Source organism: Squalius cephalus, assembly GCF_949319135.1.
Source record: "Squalius cephalus genome assembly, chromosome: 7".
Taxonomy (NCBI): Eukaryota; Metazoa; Chordata; class Actinopteri; order Cypriniformes; family Leuciscidae; genus Squalius; species Squalius cephalus.
The window spans coordinates 32,946,225-32,965,903 of record NC_137128.1 but is presented as its reverse complement, the minus strand read 5'-3'; the positions used below and the strand labels follow the sequence as shown (position 1 = coordinate 32,965,903).

Sequence of the window (19,679 nt, the reverse complement as noted above, 5' to 3'; positions counted from 1 at the left end):
TGACCAAATCATATTTCATAATGGTAGTACTGAACATTTTTAACAGCTACAACATAGGATATTGGCTCAAAGCATAATAGCTGGCACAAACAATACTGTTAAAACGTATGACCCTGTAATCATGTTGGATGTAATAGTCATCAGTGTCCTGACGGGATAAGACAAACCAAAGTGTGAGGTACAGAAAAGAATCCAAAGTCTGCTTATGAGGACATGGTTTATTTTATTAAAGGCATAGCTGATTCCAGCGTTTACAAGTGTCCACAAAGAGACAAGAACACAATAAATCAAGCCCATTATAGAAGGAGATATCCTCAAACCCAACTATTCCCTGACAACATCCTCTAAAAAACAAACAAACAAAAGAATTTGACTGGATATCTCCCTCATCCAAAATACAAGGCATTCTGAAAGATGGATTTCATGCAGAATTTCAAGAGTGGCAGACTTAATTCAGGGTTGGGACAAACTTTCATAGTGGTAAATTTAATGTAAAAAGCTGGCTGTTATTTTTTTTTTTATTATTATTATTTTTAGCTTTATTATTGGAATGTTATGTTACGGCCCAAAGGCGCAAGGCTGTTGTCCTGTGATCAGCATTGTAATGTACATCACTACAGAAGCCACAGTTAAAAGATGGATACTGGACAACAGGGAAAAATCCACATTTACAATGCAGTGAGATACAGGGTATCAAAAAAAAAAGCACATTCACACAAGACTGTGCACTACAAGTCCATCCAAAATAAAAGAATGTTAGACGTCCACAGCAACCAATCAGAGCACAGGCTTCTGAAAACTCCTTGCCGAACGATTATAAGAGGAAAACAAAAAAATGAACAAAATGGGGCCTCAGCTCCCACTTTAACTTTGCTTGTAGAATTATTTTATTTTTTGCAAATGATACTTTGACCTAACTCAACTTTTAAGATTCCACGTAATTATTAATTCCTCTTTTTTTTTTTTATACAATTTTAAATGCAACAAGAGAAGCACAATCACACGGCAAATAGACACATCATTTAAAGTTTGTCTTTAATAAAATGTTCTCTACTCAAAAATAAAAACACGCTTTATTCTCATCATACAAGAGAGTACGTCTTTCATATAACCTCCGAACAAAAACGCATTGCTTAACCAGGAAGAATTAACCACTGTGAACGCATTATAGATTTCTCAGCCTATCCAACACTAACCCCTGGCCCCAGAACATTTACCAAACAGTGGCACCCATTACAAGGTCTCGAAGGCTTACTCAGTGCTATATGCTCTACTGAAAAGAGAACCGTTAGTTTTCAAAACAATATTCGATTTTAACCTTGAGAGAGAAAAAAACAGGCTGCAAACAGGGCGTCTGATGATGATGACGTGACCACTTACTAGCGCACAATCGCATGAGAAACAGAGTCACTTGACGCTAACCTGAGGCAACTGATGATATACATTTAAAGATTTCAGAGTGAAGCGTCAGCCTGATTACTGCTTTTCCTCTTTTTTAGTGCTTAGCATAACGGGAGCGCGGGAAAGCATCCTTTCGGAGATACGGTCTGTGGTTTTTAAACCGATCGGAGTACAGTTCCTGTGGAGATGGTACCTGAAAGAAGAACAATTCAGTGGCTGTGAGGTTGCTGTGGGAAAATGGGCTTCCCCGGCTCGCGTCACTTTCTGACAAGCCAACAGCGTCGCAGCTTGACCTGTTCGCCTAAGTTTCCCAAACCTTCCCTACAGTGCCAAGGTGACCGCGATGCTAACGATTCCTTAAAACAAAAATAGAGAAAGAACAACAAAAGGAAGAGAGAAAACACAGATCAGGCACAAAGAGAGCTGATAAAGCTTAAAAATCTTAATAAAAAGGCAGAACAGGAACAAAAGAAGCCGTTATGCTGGTAAGCTAGAGTAAAGAAACGAGGAAAGGAGGGAGAAGGGGAGGCACACATTTATATCGAATGAACTCCCCCGTTAGCAGTAAACTATTGAACATATTTACTGAATAATATTTCAGAGAGCTAAAACTGCTACAGAACAAGTCACAAAATACAGTATTGTTAATAATTGCAGTCTCTATTGCAGCTAATGATACTACATCCTACATCTATAGTCTAACCCCCAACTCCGCTTGATACTGATTGAGCTATAAATGTCGCTATGAGCTTCATAATGGTTCGAACTTTAGAGACTTTCCCTGTCCCGTTCACCAAACTCTTCTTACAAATCAACAGACTGTACATGACAACACCATGATCCATGCCTGTGTCAATCTAAGTCCTAATATTCGAGCACATTCTCTAGATGCGCACGTTCATGCCGATTGCATCATCCTTCATTCATTCCGTTTTTTTATTTTTTATTCTGGACATAGCGACACAAATCCCTCTGAGAAAATGAATCCAGACTTGGAATAAAACAAAACCACTCCTTTCATCTTTTTTTTTTGTCCCTCGTAAAACCACATCTGCTGTCAATAAACATCCCTTTCCGACACGCACACCCACACCTAACTCCTCCACGTGCGGCGTGCCGGTCGCACAGAGCGATTTAAGCAGGTGGCATGTGGGCGTCTAGTCCAGAGTCTTAAGTCCAGATGAGACGGGAGAATGACCTTTGACCCCCAGAGGAAGCGAGGTGGCAATCAGAGAGAGTTTGTCCCCTCAGAGTCAGTGTTCTGCAGCGGCTACGTGCTGAGCAGCGTGACAGGTCAGGTGCTTGCACGCCCTCGTTGCCATAGAGGCACAGGGAGAGAGACAGACAGAGTGAGTGAGAGAGAGAGAGGAGAGGAGAGGGCTGCACGTCCCTCGTCGGTCAGGCGAGCGGTTCATTTTGAGCCTGTCGCTTCACATCGTTCGCCGTCTCCAGCCTCCGCGCGCAGATAATGCCGGAAATTTCCGATTGGAGCTTGTGGTGTTTCACCTCTTCTGTTGAATCATGTTTGACACAAGTGCGTCTTCCTGTGGGCTCTCAGTGTGGCGGGTTCATGTTGCCGTGGCCACGCTGCTGCTTCTGTTTCTGCTGCATCAGGAGCTGCTCCAGCGCAGACGGACCGGGCTGCATCATAGAGCTCGACCAGATTGACTGCAGAAAAAGGGGTAGAAGAAATGGAAAGTGAAGGGATATTAAGACCAAAGTAAAACAACCAAGCAACTGACAAAATATGTTGTAGCACATCTGCGGTTAGAACATCTCATGCTACCTTGAAACTGTCAAGGAGGACAGTAGATGAGTCCTCCATTGGCATGTCCTGGGCTGCCCAGCTGCTGGTTGGCGCCCCCTGGTGCCAGCTGTTGGCCTCTGACACAGAAGAGGACGAGGCAGAAGGCAGGTAGTCCAACCCAAAGCCGCTCACACCTGAAGATAGTCATATTTACATACCAACCATAAAATGTACATATTCAAAAATGATTAACAGTTAATTAATTACATAAAATAACAGAGGCTAGCAGTGGCCAATTATACATATAGTACACAGTGAATATGACATGACAGAGGGAAGCTGGATTTAGCGCAACGTAGTTTGAAGTTGCTCACTCGTGCGTGTCCATTGACAGCTAAACTCTCCTATCCACACCTCAGTTAACAGGGTTTAGATCATTTGCACAGAAAGACAAGTCTTGCATGCACTGTACTTTAATTTTTATGATATAGTGCATTTTTTTTTTATTCCAACAGTATATTTAAAAAGTATCATAGGTTTTGCCTATCCATTTTTAAACAGATTTGTTAAAGTTGGAGAAGAAGAGGTCCTGTACATCTTCTCAGGTTTCATTGCTGTCAAAATAAAAGTCCCACTCACAACACTTACTGGCAAAACATTGACTATATACACTATATTGGCAAAAGTTTTGGGACACCTGCCTTTTTGGCACATGAACTTTGATGATACCATTCTTAATCCGTAGGGATTAATATGGAGTTGGCCCAGCCTTTTCAACTCTTCTGGGAAGGCTTTCCACAAGGTTTAGAAGTGTGTTTATGGGAATTTTTAACCACTCTTCTAGAAGCGCATTTGTGAGGTCAGGAACTGATGTTGGACGAGAAGGCCTGGCTCTTCTCTAATTCATCTCAAATGTGTTCTATCGGGTTGAGGTCAGGAATCTGTGCAGGCCAGTCAAGTTCCTGCACACCAAACTCACTCACTCATCCATGTCTTTATGGACCTTGCTTTGTGCACTGGTGCGCAGTCATGTTGGAACAGGAAGGGGCCATCCCAAAACTGTTCCCACAAAGTTGGGAGCATGAAATTGTCCAAAATGTCTTGATGTATGCTGAAACATTAAGAGTTCCTTTCACAAGAACTAAGGGGCCACCATCACCACAATCCCCACTCCACCAAACTTTACAGTGGCGGCGTGCTTTACACCACTGCATCTGACGCTTTGCATTGCACTTGGTGATGTAAGGCTAGGATGCAGCTGCTCGGCCATGGAAACCCATTCCATGAAGCTCTCTATGCACTGTTCTTGAGCTAATCTGAAAGCTTGGAGGTCTGTAGCTATTGAAAGTTGGCGACTTAAATTTGCTTGAATTCACTGAGCTCCTGAGAGTGACCCATTCTTTCACAAATGATTGTAGAAGCAGTCTGCATGCCTAGGTGCTTGATTTTATACGACTGTGGCCATGGAAGTGATTGGAACACCTGAATTCAATGATTTGGAGGGGTGTCCCAATACTTTTGGCAATATAGTGTATAAATATAACAGCTTTGACAATATATAGGTCGACCACTAGAAGAGATACATAGAACCAACAGAGTATGCTCTCAGCATGGGAATTACCAGTCTTATCGGCCTTCCATCGATCGGTTCCGCGACGGTCTCTGCTGTCAGGCGTCCCAATGGGGCCGAAGTTGGAGAAGGGCAGGGAGCCGTGGCTATGGGTGGGTGGGGATGAAGGCAGGCTGCTTGGGTTGGAAGAGTGAGGGGACTGACTGGCTGGTGTTGAGTGATCTATAGCAAAAGACGGAAACAGAATATTCATAAACCGATGCTGTTAGTTCACATGTACAAATCTAAAATAAAGGCTATGAATGAAATGAATCCTCATTATATGATGTCTCTAAGCCAGGGGTGCCCAATCCTGCTCCTGCCGATCGACTGTCCTGCACAGTTCATCTCCGACCCTAATCAAACACACCTGAAGTAACCAATTAAGGTCTTCAGGATCACTTGAAAATTAAAGGCAGGTGTGTTTGATTAGGGTTGGAGATGAACTGTGCAGGACAGTCGATCGGCAGGAACAGGATTGGGCACCCCTGCTCTAAGCCATCTAGTTAATGCTCACATACTACAGTAAATCAAAATCACTATATGGTACCTGAGCTAGCAGGAAGGGAGGGGGACCATGGGGTTCCTTCAAATAGGGAGTAGAGCGAGGGCTCCTGGTGCATCATGGGCGCATCCGGCTTAGACGCAGGGGCCATATTTTTACCGTATGCCTCGCTAAAAATACTGTTGTTCTGATAGGAGCTGTCCTGTAAAACAGAGGACAGAAAAAGGAAAGAATAGTATCAGGAAATTCAAATTTGGTTATTGTACTTCTTAAAAAGTTAACAAGTCAGAGCTGGCAAAACCACCCAGAAATTTTTAGTTACATTACCAGTCAGTGCATCAAATACAAACTTTGGTAGTGTTTTGAAGGAAAACACTGCCACCTGGTGACTTTTGATTCACAATGCAAAGGTGGACAAAAGTGTTGACAAAAGCATTGCAGCTTTACCTGAATGGAAAATCGGGGGAGAAGAGAAGACTGCCCAATCACATCAGCTCCACTGTCTAGTCGTGACGGATTTGGCAACTACAGAGGGAGAAAAGCACAAAAGATGAGTACTCTGAAGAACATGCATTCCAACAGATAAATCATTTTTAGGCAAACCACAGTACAAGCAAAAACTATATTTCCAGATATAGCCACATGTTATAACAAATGGAAGATATAGTACGTAATAGCACACTACTCATTTGATACATGTCCAACATTTGGACACATTAGACTGAATTGTTTTTTCATAAGATCTTAAAACCTTTTTAAAATCTAAAAGCTTATTAATTTTTTTATATATATAGACAAATAATAACAACTAATACCTAGATATTAATAAGAACCTCTTTCAATACTGTTTAAAAAGTATCCCAGGATGCATCTCATGATGTTACATATATGCCATCTCTGTGTTATTTCTTAGTTACGATGACTACTTATACGATTGCTCTAATAAAATGGAAAACAATAGGCATGTTCAAACTTTCAACTGGTATTGTAAACAGGGACCAGATTGTTTTTATCCATAGAAGCTCATATGAAAACTCTCTATCCACTCCCACCAGACGACAAGATAGGAGAACTACATACAAACATGTTCCTTCCAGGAGCAGAATTAAGAGGGCCAGCCAAGGCCTGGTAGAAATCATGAGGTTTAGTAAAGAGCAGCTCCTCCTCTTCCTCAAAGTCCGCCAGAGTCTTTAACAGGTCTGGGGGCAGAAGAGGGGAGCTCTTGTTGTCCTAGTGAGAAACGAGGCACAAAGGGGAAGGAAAGAGAGAGAGAGAGGGAGAAGGAGAGGGAGAGAGGAAAAGGGATGAGAGAAACAGAATGTAAGAAAATAGGAAGCAGCCTGTCAGAGCTATCTGAGAGAAAAACAGCAGCCTGTGAAGATCAGTGCCATTCTCAAACTGACTTATGCTCACGGCTGGTGATAAAGCTCTTGGACTGACTCAAATGTAAAATAGTGTCACAAATGAATCACAGAATACTTCACAGCAGAGTTAGACAGAGGTGGAAACGTGAAAGAAGAGATGAAAAATTAGAAAGCATGCGCTTCTCCACAACCGCTGAGATCAAGTTTCTATAAAACCCAATGTGGATGTAAATGATCCCCAGCTTATGCCGGAAAACCCATGATAATCACAGAGTCATACCAGATCTATTTCAGAGGCTGAGCCTACATAAACCAAAGGCAAGAAGAAGGAATTGACTGAGAATGAGGACTGAGGTCGTGTTCACATTAGAATACTTGCTTACTGCTTAGGGAACACTGCACCAAGCAGAATGCTATGAATAAATAATGTGAAACAGAACACATTATGAAACAATACCTGTTTAAAGCATTAATGAACTACATTGCATGCTTGACCTAATGTTGCATGTTTTAAATTAATGAGTGATGTCCAGTTTTTAAAAATGAAATTAAAACGGTTTCAATCCATATTTGATTAAAATGGTAATGGTAAAATGGTAACTCTTTGGTAATGCCTTAACATTACCATTCAAAAGCATGCATTAAATTGATATAAAGTGAGTGTGATAACATTTATAATCCAGAGATAGAATCCAGAAAAAAAAGAAAAAAAAATCTAGATTTCCAAAAAAAAATATTAAGCAGCTCAACTGTTTTCAACATTGATACTAGAATATTAGAATTTCATATTAGAAGGATCATGTGACACTGAAGACTGGAGTAATGATTCTGAAAATTCAGCTTTGCCATAACACAAATAAATAACATTTTAAAATATATAAATAGACCACAGATGTTTTAAAGAAATGCATGACAATATTTAATAAAAATGTCATAACTTGACCTTCTGGTAAAAAACAACAGAGTTCTCTCTGTTTACTTATGCAGGACTTCTCCAATGATTTAGTCCAGCAAGCTAGATTTAATTTAAGCGCAACGCCCACATCTCAAAGTCCAAACAACAACAGATACACAGAACCAAATCCCTGTCCTACATTTATTTTTCTATAACCCATTACATTAGCTATAAAACACACTAGTGAATTTGTCACTACTGCCGTTTAATTGTGGCTTTAATTGTAATAATATTTCACAATATTATTGTTTTACTGTAATTTTTGATCAAATAAATGCAGCCTTGGTGAGCATAAGATAATTCTTTAAAAAAAAAAAAAGTTTTGGTAGTTTATGCAGATATTTATTTATATTTAAATATAACATATAGTTAAATCAAATATTACTAGGCTATATTTTTTTTATTGAAATATTTATAAACGTGTTCATTTTATTGTTATTGTTTTCTATACATATAGTATGCATATTACATGCTAAACTCATAGAAAACTAAAATACAATAGTATGCTATCATCATATTATATTAAGCCTGACACTAATTTCTTCTAACATACAACAGCTGTATAAACAGATGAAAAAGAGTGCTAACTTCATATGGAGGCCCTCTGGGCATGTTCTCCTGGTCGGGGCAGAAGACTCCAGGCTGACGTTTGCCCATCCTGTCCCCCATTCCGCTCCTGCCCTCTCCTCCCATGTGGTAAGGTGGCTCCCAGTAGAAATCCTGCACTTTGACCTCTGGAAACTTCATCTTCTTGTCCATGCTGGGCTGAGGGGGCTGCATGCTCATAGGGTGATCAAAGAGCTTCATTGGGTCCTGGGTGGGCATGAAGAAAGGCTGTTTGACTGGCATCTGCATGGGCATTTTCTGCATGGTGGGCTGAGTTTGGTGCTGGCTCCACATTTGACCAGGCTGTTCAGGCACCTGCATGTAAGCCTGCAAGGACAAAATAAAATGGAGAAAGCAGAGAAATTACCCAACAAGGTCAGCAACATAAATGTTTCTATGTAGTCTCCATGGTAATTGGACTTGTCAAGAAAACAGGAGAGCAGATATTGAACCTCAGAACCACAAGAGCAAATTAAGTCGGCATTCATGTAATACCACATGCTTTAAATAAAGGCATCACATTACCTGCTGCATGCTGTGATGATGTGGTGGACTTTTGCCAAGCTGAGAGCTCTGCTTGGTGGGCGACTGCTGCGGTTGCTGTTGCTGTACTTGGAGCTGCACAGATTGCTGCAAGGCTTGTTGGGATGGTTGTGGAGGGGGCGGCTGTGTCTGCTGAGGCTGGGGAGGGCCCTGGTTTAGGGCTCCAGGGCCCGAGGGCCTCTGCTGGCTGTAGGGAATGTGTGAGGGTTTCCCTGTCTGTACAGGATTGGCAGATTGAGGGTGGGAGGCGGTCTGGAGGAAGGGTGCAGGTACGGATACACCTGTGGGGAAGGTGAAGCCCGGGCTCATGGAGAATGCCACGGGAGGTGGGATCACATATGCTGGTGGAGGGAAGCCTGAAGGAGGAAAAACATGAGGAAATGAGCAATGACTGAACAGCCCATGTATAATAATGTTCAGGTGTGGCATGTATGAAAGTGTCTAAGTGTACCTGGTCTGCTGGGCAGAGGTGGGAAAGCTCCAGGGTGGTGGATGGGGATAAACTGTGAAGAGCATGTGGTTTGAGTCTGTGTGACTGGAGTTTTCCTCGCCTCAGACACTGGAGTCTTCCTTATCTCAGTCTGAGTCTTCACCTTGTAGCAAAAAACAAAAAGGAGTTTAAGTTTACACATTTGAATAAGAATTACAGCAAAATGAGGCACAATTGATTCTCCCTTACCTGTTTCCCAGCATCCGTTGTTTTATCATGACTGGTTTTCTTCACCTCACTCTTTCTTTTGCCCTCTTTCTTCTGCTCGTTCTTCCCTTGCATTCCATTTCCTTTATTGAATCCAACTCTGTCCTTCCCTGCATCCCTTTGGTGCTGGTTCCGGTTCTGTTCTCTACTCTGCTCGCGAGGTTTAATGTTCTCTTTGAAGGTGACCACAGGTCTCTCGCTACCATCCAGCCCACTGTTCTGGTTCTTTCCAGCCGAGAGGACAGACTTCAGGCCCTGCGTGCTGTCGTTGGAGGTCTGCTCACCATTAGATGACTCCTGGAGGACTGGTGTGTCTTTTTCCTGTGGCTCTTCTACCACCATCTCAGGGATGTCAGTTATGAAGAGCAGAAGGCCATCACTTATGCGACACTGGATCAACCTGTTAATACCAAAAGAAAAAATTACTTTTTTGCACATATGCCAGCAAAAAGCTGAGAAAAATATTAAAACACAGGTCATAAGTAAAAAAGAAAATCTGAATTAGTCACAAAAAGTTATAAAAAAAAGATAAAAGAAAAAGTGCTATTAAATGACAAAAAGAGAAAGAAGGAAAGAATAAGGAAAAACAAGAAAGATAAAAAAATTAAAAAGAAAAAATACGCAAACATAAAAAAATATATATATATTTTAATGCATATTTTACAGCTAAAAGAACTAAGACAGTTTTGAAGGTGCCAAACTTCAGGAAAGTCCAAGAAAGACCGAAAAAGTCATGAATAAGAAATGAATGAAAGTGAAACAACAGCTCACCGTGGTTGGTTGTCAGCCACCCACTTGCCCTGGCTGATGAGTCTTTGGTGTCGGGCATGAACTAACAGGCTCTCCACAACACTCTGATGCCCTTTAGAGAAGTCTAGCATCCTGGAATCATTGAATAACAACCTTAAGAGAACAAACACAGCTAAAAGAGTCATGTGTGTAAAATAAAGAGTCAAAACAAGAACAGTAATCAATTTATAATGAAGGTTTACCGCAAAGCAGGGCGAAGGGCCAGAAAGCCTTGCAGCTCGAACTCTTCGGGCAGTGGAATAACTGTGAAACAATCATGACCATTAATGGAAAGAACTGTTCAAAAGATATTTCATAAGCAAATTTAAGAGTGTGATGCAGCACTCATACCTGATGTATTCGACACATCCTCCTCCTTAGGCTGAAAGCTGTTCAGAATGGACACCAGCCATGGCCAGATGCTGTGAAATGCCAAAGATGTGTCATTTTAACAGTATTCAATACCTCAAAATCTTGGCTCAGGCAGAACCATTTTGTGTGTCATCATGAAAAAAAAAATACAACAGACATGGCATGCAATGGATTGTGGGTATTGTTGCTGGGATTATGCAGATTGCAGATTAAAGAGACAGAATCAGTCTTTTAAGAAACTACTACAAGTTCCCTACTAAATACAAACTCATTAAAAATGCTAAATCAACAGAACTACTGAAATCGAGCTTTTGTTTTGTAACTGAAATAAAACCTACATCTTCAAATAGCATTCAGCCCTATGGTGGAAAGAAAATAGGAAGTCTTTCTTACTACTGGCGCTTGTCCATGGTACTTTCATTAAACACACTGGGTCGAAGCCTCAGCCAGTCCAGAGACACTTTGATGGCAGGAAGAGGGCATTCCCCCATGATCTCCTCTCGGTTCTTATTGAGTAAAGCTCGGCTTAGCATCACGCCCAGGAAAGACACTAGGGAAATAACATTTTTAACAGTAACATCATGGTTTCCACAAAAATCTTAAGCAGCACAACTGTTTTCAACATTGATAATAGTAAGAAATGTTTCTTGTGCACCAAATCAGCATATTAAGATGATTTCTGGAGAATCATGTGACACTGAAGACTGGAGTAATGATGCTGAAAATTCAGCTTTGCCACCACATGAATAAATTACATTTTAAAATATATTCAATTAGAGAATGGTTATTTTAAACTATAATATGTCACAATATTACTGTTTGTTTACACAGCATTTTTTATTAAATAAATGCAAACTTCTCTCAGAAACGTAAAAAAAAATCGTATCCACCCCCAACTATTGAATGTGTATATCTTTTAAAATTACAAGCGTGTTTAACCCAGGGTTTAGAAAGACCACAAGAAAGGGTATGGACGCAGTGTGATATAAAGGACATACTGAAGAGGCCAAGGAGTTGGATCCAGCTGATCTGCTCGTCCGAGCTGTAGCTGTGCTCGTCTGCCTCATTGCTGAAGTCTCTGAGGTGGTGCAGTTCAAACAGGTTTATAACCGTGATGTGGACCAGCTGCTGGGAGCTGAAAGCTTTCTGAAGAATCAGCCTCTGTGGAGCGAATCAGTCAGGAGAATATTTGAGTATACAAATTCAGACCAAGAAAATGATATGAAGTGCTATAGCTGGTGGTTTTGACTGCACCTGGAACTGCTCCTCTAGTTTCTCTCTCAGGGTGTTCAGCTTATCTAGGCTTTTGCAGAGATAAACATGGCCGTGGAACTTGATGAAGGCCTTAATGAAATCAGACACGCTCCATTTTGTTTTGACCTCATCACGGCTGTGGGTTAAAGAGACGCAAGAGAATTAAACACTAGTTTCTTACTTGTCTACGATAATGTGAGCAAAATATTATGATCCTATAAATGTAATAAATGTCTGCAAGCCCTTCAAAGACATTCTGACCTCTCAAGGGCCTTGGAAAGAGCTTTCTGTAGGTTGGTGGAGGCAGCAGGAAATGGGAATTTGACAGCAATGCTCCTGCAGTAGTAGAAGATTGTTGTAAGGTGGTCTCCTTTGGAGGAGGCCAATATGGCCAGCTGATTGTAAGGTTGACCTTAGAGCAGAGGGAGAAAAGTTTCATTTTTAATTCACTTAATTCACTTAATTTATTTTCAAATGTCAGTGGTGGGCTTGAGTATGTGAAAACATGCAGAAACAGATACAAACCATTTGAGGGAACAAGTTGAGCTGCATGTCTGTAGTACGACTCTGCCTGGCTGGTTTGGTTCCGATAACGTGCTGTGGGTTTCGTAAAATTAACCACAACCAATGAAACCCCCCAGTGAATAACATCCAAATATTTCATATTTATAAAAGCTGGAGAGCAGGTTGCTAATGCTCTCCCCAAAATAGCTACAAAACGTCAGCAACTTAGCAACCTCACCAATATCTCCGAGATGAACGAGACAGTGCTGGCAGATGTAAGAACAGGAGCTGGGCTGGGGCTTCACTATGGCGCTGGTGCTGCTCTGTTTATTGCTGATGATGCCAAGCTGAGATGATTTCACACGGCATGGCAAGTCCACATTAAACACCGTGCACAGCTCCTGCAACAACTAAGAATCCAAAAAGAGATTTTAATTAAGGTCACTACAGGTCGTGGCAAACACAGTCAACAAAGAATAACAGACTGACATCAATCTGCTTAACAATGAGCATTGAGCAGTGAGCACTGTACAATAACACTGCTTCCTTGTGTGTTTATTTATTTATTATTTGACACCATATCAGCAGCAATGGCTGCATTCATGGCAAAAGCAACAGCATATCAATAAAAAAAACAAAAACAATTATGATTACAATATCATTTCAATACATTGCTTACTTGTGTGTAGAATCCACTAGCTGCCTCAAGGAACAGGGAGAGATTGGCCTGTACTTCACTTCGATTGGGGTTGGCCCTGTTCTTAGCTTGACTCTGTAGTGTTGTTATTTGATTCTTAAAAGCATGGTTCCAGCTGAAACAGACGTATTTGAGGGACAAAATGAAAGTCAGTTATTTTTAACATAATACACAAACTTAGACAAGGCGTGATGCATGTAAATTATGCAAATCATTAAGCAATGTATTATCATTGACATTCTTACAGATCTTGTTCAACTTTCTTGTCCAGGGCGTACTCCAGGTCCGTAACCAGCATTTTCTGGTACAAGTCCTGAAGAGCCTGCCGTGATGTCCAGACCTCCGCAGCACCAAGCTTAGAATCTGCATGACATGTGGAGTGGAACATGTTAAAAAGCTAATGCTGCAGTGGCACTGTAGAACGTGACTGTGTCTAACAGTGCCTTTCAGTTCATTTGGAGAAAGATCTGCACGTCTTAGTAACCACATCTAATGCCATGGTTACCAAAGTGACAGGGATAAGATGACAAATATGAAACAGCAATAGACTCCTCATACAAGTAAGCTCATACATCACATCAATAGTTCTAATAATATGTGCAACTTATGACCATTGCCATTATATTATTATTTTAAAGATCACAAGTTAGATAAACGCATCAAAATAGCATGCTAATAAATAAGAAGACATTGACAAATGTTTCAAGTCCTAACTAAATAGACTAAACTAGAGATGGTAGCACATACCTGTCATGTCAGCCTTCAGGGCCTCTGCCTGCCTGCTCAAAACAAGAAATGAATATGTTAATGAGGTGATGATTTAAGAGAGAATCATTGGACAAGGTCTAGTGAACACATCTCTGGAACAAGCACAACAGCATTGCAGTTTAGGGGCTTCAATGTTAGACTATATATTCACAAACTCAAGGCCATTTTGCACCTAATTTTTATTTGTTTTAACGGATCAATAAGCACAGTTCAAGTGATGACACACAGCAACATTAAAGAAATGCCATTGGTCTAACTGACGCAGAAATGTGCCAAATAAGTAATTGGCAATAATAATAACTTCGTGTTAGATATTTTAGTGGTTGATTTGTTTTTTGCTAGCCTGGTCTTGCTCATGCGTGAGCATGACACTGAACTTCCACAGGAATTAACTAAAAACGCTCCCTCTGCACCGCACCAGTGGACACACACCGTTACGCCATATCACAGCGGCCGTTTCAAAGAAATTAAGAGGCAAGTGTGTCAGTACATTGCTGAAATAAGTAATGAGGGGCCTGGCTGGTGGGTATGTTCAAGTCTTTGGCAATATCCAGTGCCTTCAGCTGGATGACGGCTCTGGTTATGGGTAGGCCCTTATTTCTTTTTTGGCTACATACTGATAGGCCTGTCGCGATAATAAATATATCGACTTATTGCACGATATATGCCTATGACCTCAATATTTTTGGTGACGTGACATATTGCCCTTTATGTTTACATTTTGCCGTTCGCGCTGTCATCTCGTCTGCTCTCCGTGTCAGAGGTGAAAGTGGGGCTCAGGCAGCTCTTTCATTCACACAGCGGATATCGACAGGTGAAAAGGTGGCGTCATTTTGAGGCGTTATAGTGTTTTCCTGACAACTACCGACAGTTTGGTAGAATAAATCCACATTTAAAGCCACTATCCACTGTTCCGGTACATATTTAAATGTCACAGTGCGAAATGGTGCATGCTCACAGCTAGTATTAAGGCTGTTTCACATGGGACACGGCAGTAGCGAGTGTCTAGTTCATTTTCACAGAGAACGTGTTTTTTTTCTCATTCCACTGCACGGTTTTTCCATTGTTGTAAAAGGACATATTTGACCGCCATCTTCTGCAGCATCTCGTGCATAACGGCATCATAATCATGCGATGCTCAAGTTAAAAAAAAATTTAACAACACGCCTCTAGAAAAATTGTTTATCAGCAGATATGGCCTGTTGCCTTCTGTGCCTTCGCTCATATGAATATCTGACAACTACGTAGGGTTTGTTTTTCAGCAATAGTGTGAACCCTTACTTACTGTCGAAGGAAAAATTGTGTTGCTGTGTAATAAGTGATATGAATGACTGTATACTGTATCTCTTAAATGTCCGTTTAGTTTGAACTTGTCGCGCTGCAATTGCTCTCTCCGCGGAAGCTTTGCGTTTAAAGACCTAATAAAATATTTCAACTCAGATCAATATTTCATGTCTAATTATTTACTTATGTGGCAAGTAGCCGTGTAATAAGCGGGAAAATGTACATCCAGCCGGTGGTTCTCTCAAAATATTGAACTTTATCCCTTAGGCCTACATAAAAGCCTAAATTCAATCTGTTAATAAACGGAGCAATTCCAAGAGGGTCCTCACACCATCGGTGCTTGGGCCCTAATGATCCCCTGTGGTGAAAATCAAGTTTTTAATTTTCTTTATGTCTATGTGGTGTTTTTAATATGCTTTAAGACAAACCATGGGCAATCTCAAAAGTCAACACCATTGCAGAGTATTTTCTCCTTGAAACTGCAGTGAACCAAAGACAGTCTCAAAAACGCAGTTTGACATCGCTGGTGTTTTCGGACGTGACAAACTACCTGCTACCAAACTATCGGACATGTAGCCAATCACAACAACGTGAGGGCTTTAGCATATCATCATTACTATACTGCGAAGCTGGGGAGCGTCAAGAGAAGCCAGGTTATCCAGATATATTTTTATATATATGATGTGTATAATACAATGTTATGATGAACTATATGCCTTTCCCCACTGATGTTCTAAGTTTTTCAAAGCAATTGTAAGGATACTGTTTTTAGAAGGCAGCTGTCTGACTCTGAGATGGCGAACGGGAACAGGGTTTGTGTAATATTAGCAAAACATTATTAGCTGTTTGATAACATAGCCCAGCCAAAGGCTAATCATATTAATTACCGTTATTTGTCCGACGTTGTAGAGAGCGAAACATAAAACGCATTATTACCATTCTGATACATCGACTTGTAGATGAGCCTGTATGAGTGAGTGAAGGCCGGGGCTCATTTGCATAATCATGGATACACGTATACTAAATGAAGCAAAGGTGTAAAATTACATTTAATATATTTTAAGGCATGAATACAGTTTTTTCACAGGAAAAAAGGTTTAAATATGCCATTGGCATTTTGGTGATCAAACATACATGAGTTTTAAGGGATAAAATTATTGACTACAGGGGGGCTTTAAATTCAACAGTGTAATCAGACTTTAGCCATTAACTCTTTCCCTGCCATTCACAAGTTATCTAGTAATTCATGAGACAACGCTTCCCTGCCATTGACAAGATTTTACAGCTTTCCGTGTTATCACGGATATATGGTAGGGTGCGCTATTACACATCTCCTGAAAGAGTACAGAATCTCCAGATCAAAACACAGGCAAAGAAGCAGCAGAAACAATGGATCTCATAGGCTATGCAAGCAGATGCATTTGAAAAATAATCCGATCATCAACAATAAACAGCATATAAATCTAAATGGCCTAATGTTACTGAATGAAATGTCGCCCAGGAAGTGCTATAGGACTGTGCAAGCTTTGGGGGTGTTGATGGACTTGATTTACTACATCTAGGCCTATGTTTTGATCATCGTACTGAATCTGATCCAGATGTAGTCTTTGACAAAAATAAAATTTTCTCAGCTTTTTGCTCAAAATGTAACTTTTTTTTATGAAACTTCAAGTGTTGATGATAAAAAAAAGAATGCATGAAGCTAGAATGAAACAGATTTTTTTGTTTAAAAAAGCAGAGAGGTCTGTTCTTTCTTTTGATATATTGCATGTTCAGATATTCACACAAGAAAATATTCTGGGGGCCATGAAATTGTGGAAATGGCCAAAAATGCTGGTGGTGGCTGGCAACATTAAAAAAAAAAAAAAAGCACAAATGTCAGGGCATGTCAACACTTCACCAGGGCCCAAAAGCACCCTCAGATGGTTAAAAAAAGCCAGCTTGATAATGTTGCATTGGTAACACACATCCAATAGTGAATACAATAAATGAACAGTACAATAACAATGTACAAAATACATCATAGAAAACAAAACATTAGCAAGGCATAAAAACAATGCAGTACCGGACCAGTTGACAAGAGACAATTCAATCAACTGACTTGAAATTCTCTAGCACACTACCTCAACTTGACTGTCAACCTCAAAGCGGTCGCATTCATAACAATTGGTAGATCTCTTGCTTTTACAGGGCAAGAATTTAAATCCATGAAGCAGCATCTCAAACAGCTCACAATAACCAAATTGAGTTCTTTTTCACGGCTTACAGTGCTTAAACGAACACACAATACACAAAAATACACTCAAAATGATGTCAAAATGCCAGTCTTGTTGAGTATTCTCATGAACACAGTAGGGTGGCACAGCACAATAAAGCTTTAAAATACTGTCGATGCCACTGTATTTTTTAAATGGTAGTATTGTCAACTCAATACATTACCGCAAGTAATATGTGCGGCAGGTACTCTATTTAAAACATTATTCTGAACACGCATGTCTGCAAAAACATCACAAGAGTCTTTGAGTGCTGTTGCCTTTCTGCTGTGCCCTATGTAGAATAATTCTCATCTTATGTGGTATTGAGTGTTTCCCGACGCTTCAGTTTATTTTGTAATGAGACGTTGCACATTGTTCACGGCACGCTGCAGTTTATTAGGAGACATGGTCTGAAAGGATCTTAAAAATAAGCTGCTCAAACATCACTTTTCAACATCATAATAGATTTATATAAGAAATGTATTCTCGCAGTTCGTCCGTTGCTCATTTGACCACTTCTGGAAGAGGTGTAATGGTTAGTTTCTAGAACCATCTTTGCGATAAAGTCAATTCCATTCATCAACATAGCAACATTTGCATACTCGGTTCTTATCAATCATATAAATCCTTAAAATGTGATTTTAACATTTGTAAATGAATTGTGTGTCATAATATACATACTGTCCTCAAGTCAGAGGTGGAAATTTGAATATATAGGGGGCAGAAATGCTCCTGTATGAGTTGATAGGGAAAACGGCACCCTTGCTTGTGTGATATTGCTAATATTAGCACGTCTGCAAATTTATTTGTGGACCTCATTCTACTTATTTGTGAATAAGTTCCATTTTTGTGAATCTCTTTACATTCATTTCATATTTATTTGTAGTAAAGGACCAATTCTAACCCCATAATTTTAGCACAACTTCAAATAATAAAAAAGTACCTGCCTAATGTTGTCAAAAAGTCCCTTCCAAACATTTGGGATTGCATACTAAATGAACTTCCCGTTAAAACAGGCAGAATGAAACCAGATTAAATGTTGTTATGCAAGCCCTAGATGACATTAAAGCACAACAACATAAAGCTTTTCTGCTGTCTCTTGTCAGCAAGTACTGAAGTCATCTACTGTGCTCAGTCACTTTAGAGCTGAAATGTGCCGTCCAACTGTCATCATCACATCACCAACATTTCTTTACAAACCTCCTTAACAACAAACGCATCTGCTCGGCACACAGCTTACAACCTTTCACGATCAAATGGCCTGGATTTGTCATTATCAGCCGCCAATTTATTTACATACTCCCTCGGTCGATTCATGTCACACTGTTTTGAACCAACCCAAGGTTACTGAAGCACATCGGATACTAAAAAGAAAAACACTGCCTTGCAAACCAGACATTCTCACAGATAAAGTCATCTCTTAAGAAATACGTGTTGATTTTGATCTGAATGTTATATGTCAAAATCAATGCACGCTAACAGTTAGGTAAAACTATCGAGTGACACGAATAAAACAAGGTCAAAACACACTTGTCATCCACATACCTTACATAAAACAGCATAACAGCTTTATAAAAGCGTCATGATCATATCAGTTCACTGTCACCAATGGCTCATCACTGTAATTCGTTATTCATGCTGAAATGAAAGGAAAATGGAAACCTATGTAACTAACGTTAGCAGATACGCAACATATGAAACCTTGTTTTGGTTTGTTTTTTCGGGCTAATTTGCAAACATAATCACTCACCCGCAGCCTTGCGTGACTAATGTAGCGAGCATGTGTAACCGGATTGTTTTCTGACTTCATCCAGTGGTATGTTTGTAGCTAACGCGGGCTAACATAGCACCTAGCATGCCCTCCTACAACAGCTGCTATGTACACACGAATTCTCGTTAGATCAAGTAAATGTCGCGATTTGTCTAACCACCCATCTATCAGTGTTTTTGGTAATAGTCAGGACAATACGTCATCCACTTCTGCTTGTATTCAGTTTCGTGTCTCGTTTACAGGCAAGCATGCTAACTAGCCTAGCGTCAAGCACTAGCACTGACAGCCAATGCTAGCCGAACAACATTCCGATAAACCACATTCGGCCTCAATTATAGAAACACGGTCTCTGTCGCCAATTCGAGTCTGAGAATCTCCGGATTTTACTCACCGTAAGTATTGGGCGCAGAGGTTCATCCTGTCGGATCGCCAGTCTTTTAGACAACGATAGGTTCACAAGCTAAGTCTACTCCCGTCGCCATATTGTCCATCACATCGTCATTGGTAGAAAACGGTCCAGACGTACACAGAAGAGCGCGCTGAACTACGTCACAGGCC

General features: G+C 40.4%; 1 protein-coding gene across 4 annotated transcripts; it reads right to left on the bottom strand.

The window, feature by feature from the left end:
• Positions 1-203: 203 nt before the first annotated feature.
• Positions 204-19,627, bottom strand: smg7 (SMG7 nonsense mediated mRNA decay factor). Of its 4 annotated transcripts, none has more exons than XM_079877527.1 (23): positions 19,513-19,620; positions 13,791-13,822; positions 13,289-13,406; positions 13,026-13,158; positions 12,585-12,756; positions 12,368-12,439; positions 12,104-12,254; positions 11,843-11,978; positions 11,587-11,749; positions 10,982-11,138; positions 10,568-10,638; positions 10,420-10,480; positions 10,199-10,330; positions 9,410-9,827; positions 9,182-9,323; positions 8,713-9,086; positions 8,170-8,514; positions 6,343-6,492; positions 5,710-5,787; positions 5,308-5,464; positions 4,770-4,940; positions 3,188-3,342; positions 204-3,069 (listed from the first exon to the last, which is right to left on the bottom strand). In XM_079877527.1, exons 1-23 carry the CDS (start codon positions 19,536-19,538, stop codon positions 2,956-2,958), a joined length of 3,528 nt encoding a protein of 1,175 aa, XP_079733653.1. In that variant the 5' UTR covers positions 19,539-19,620; the 3' UTR covers positions 204-2,955. The 4 variants fall into 4 exon arrangements, with proteins under 4 accessions (XP_079733653.1, XP_079733654.1, XP_079733655.1 ...); XM_079877528.1 differs by having other exon boundaries at positions 10,199-10,309; XM_079877529.1 differs by lacking the exon at positions 6,343-6,492 and having other exon boundaries at positions 19,513-19,627.
• Positions 19,628-19,679: the final 52 nt, after the last annotated feature.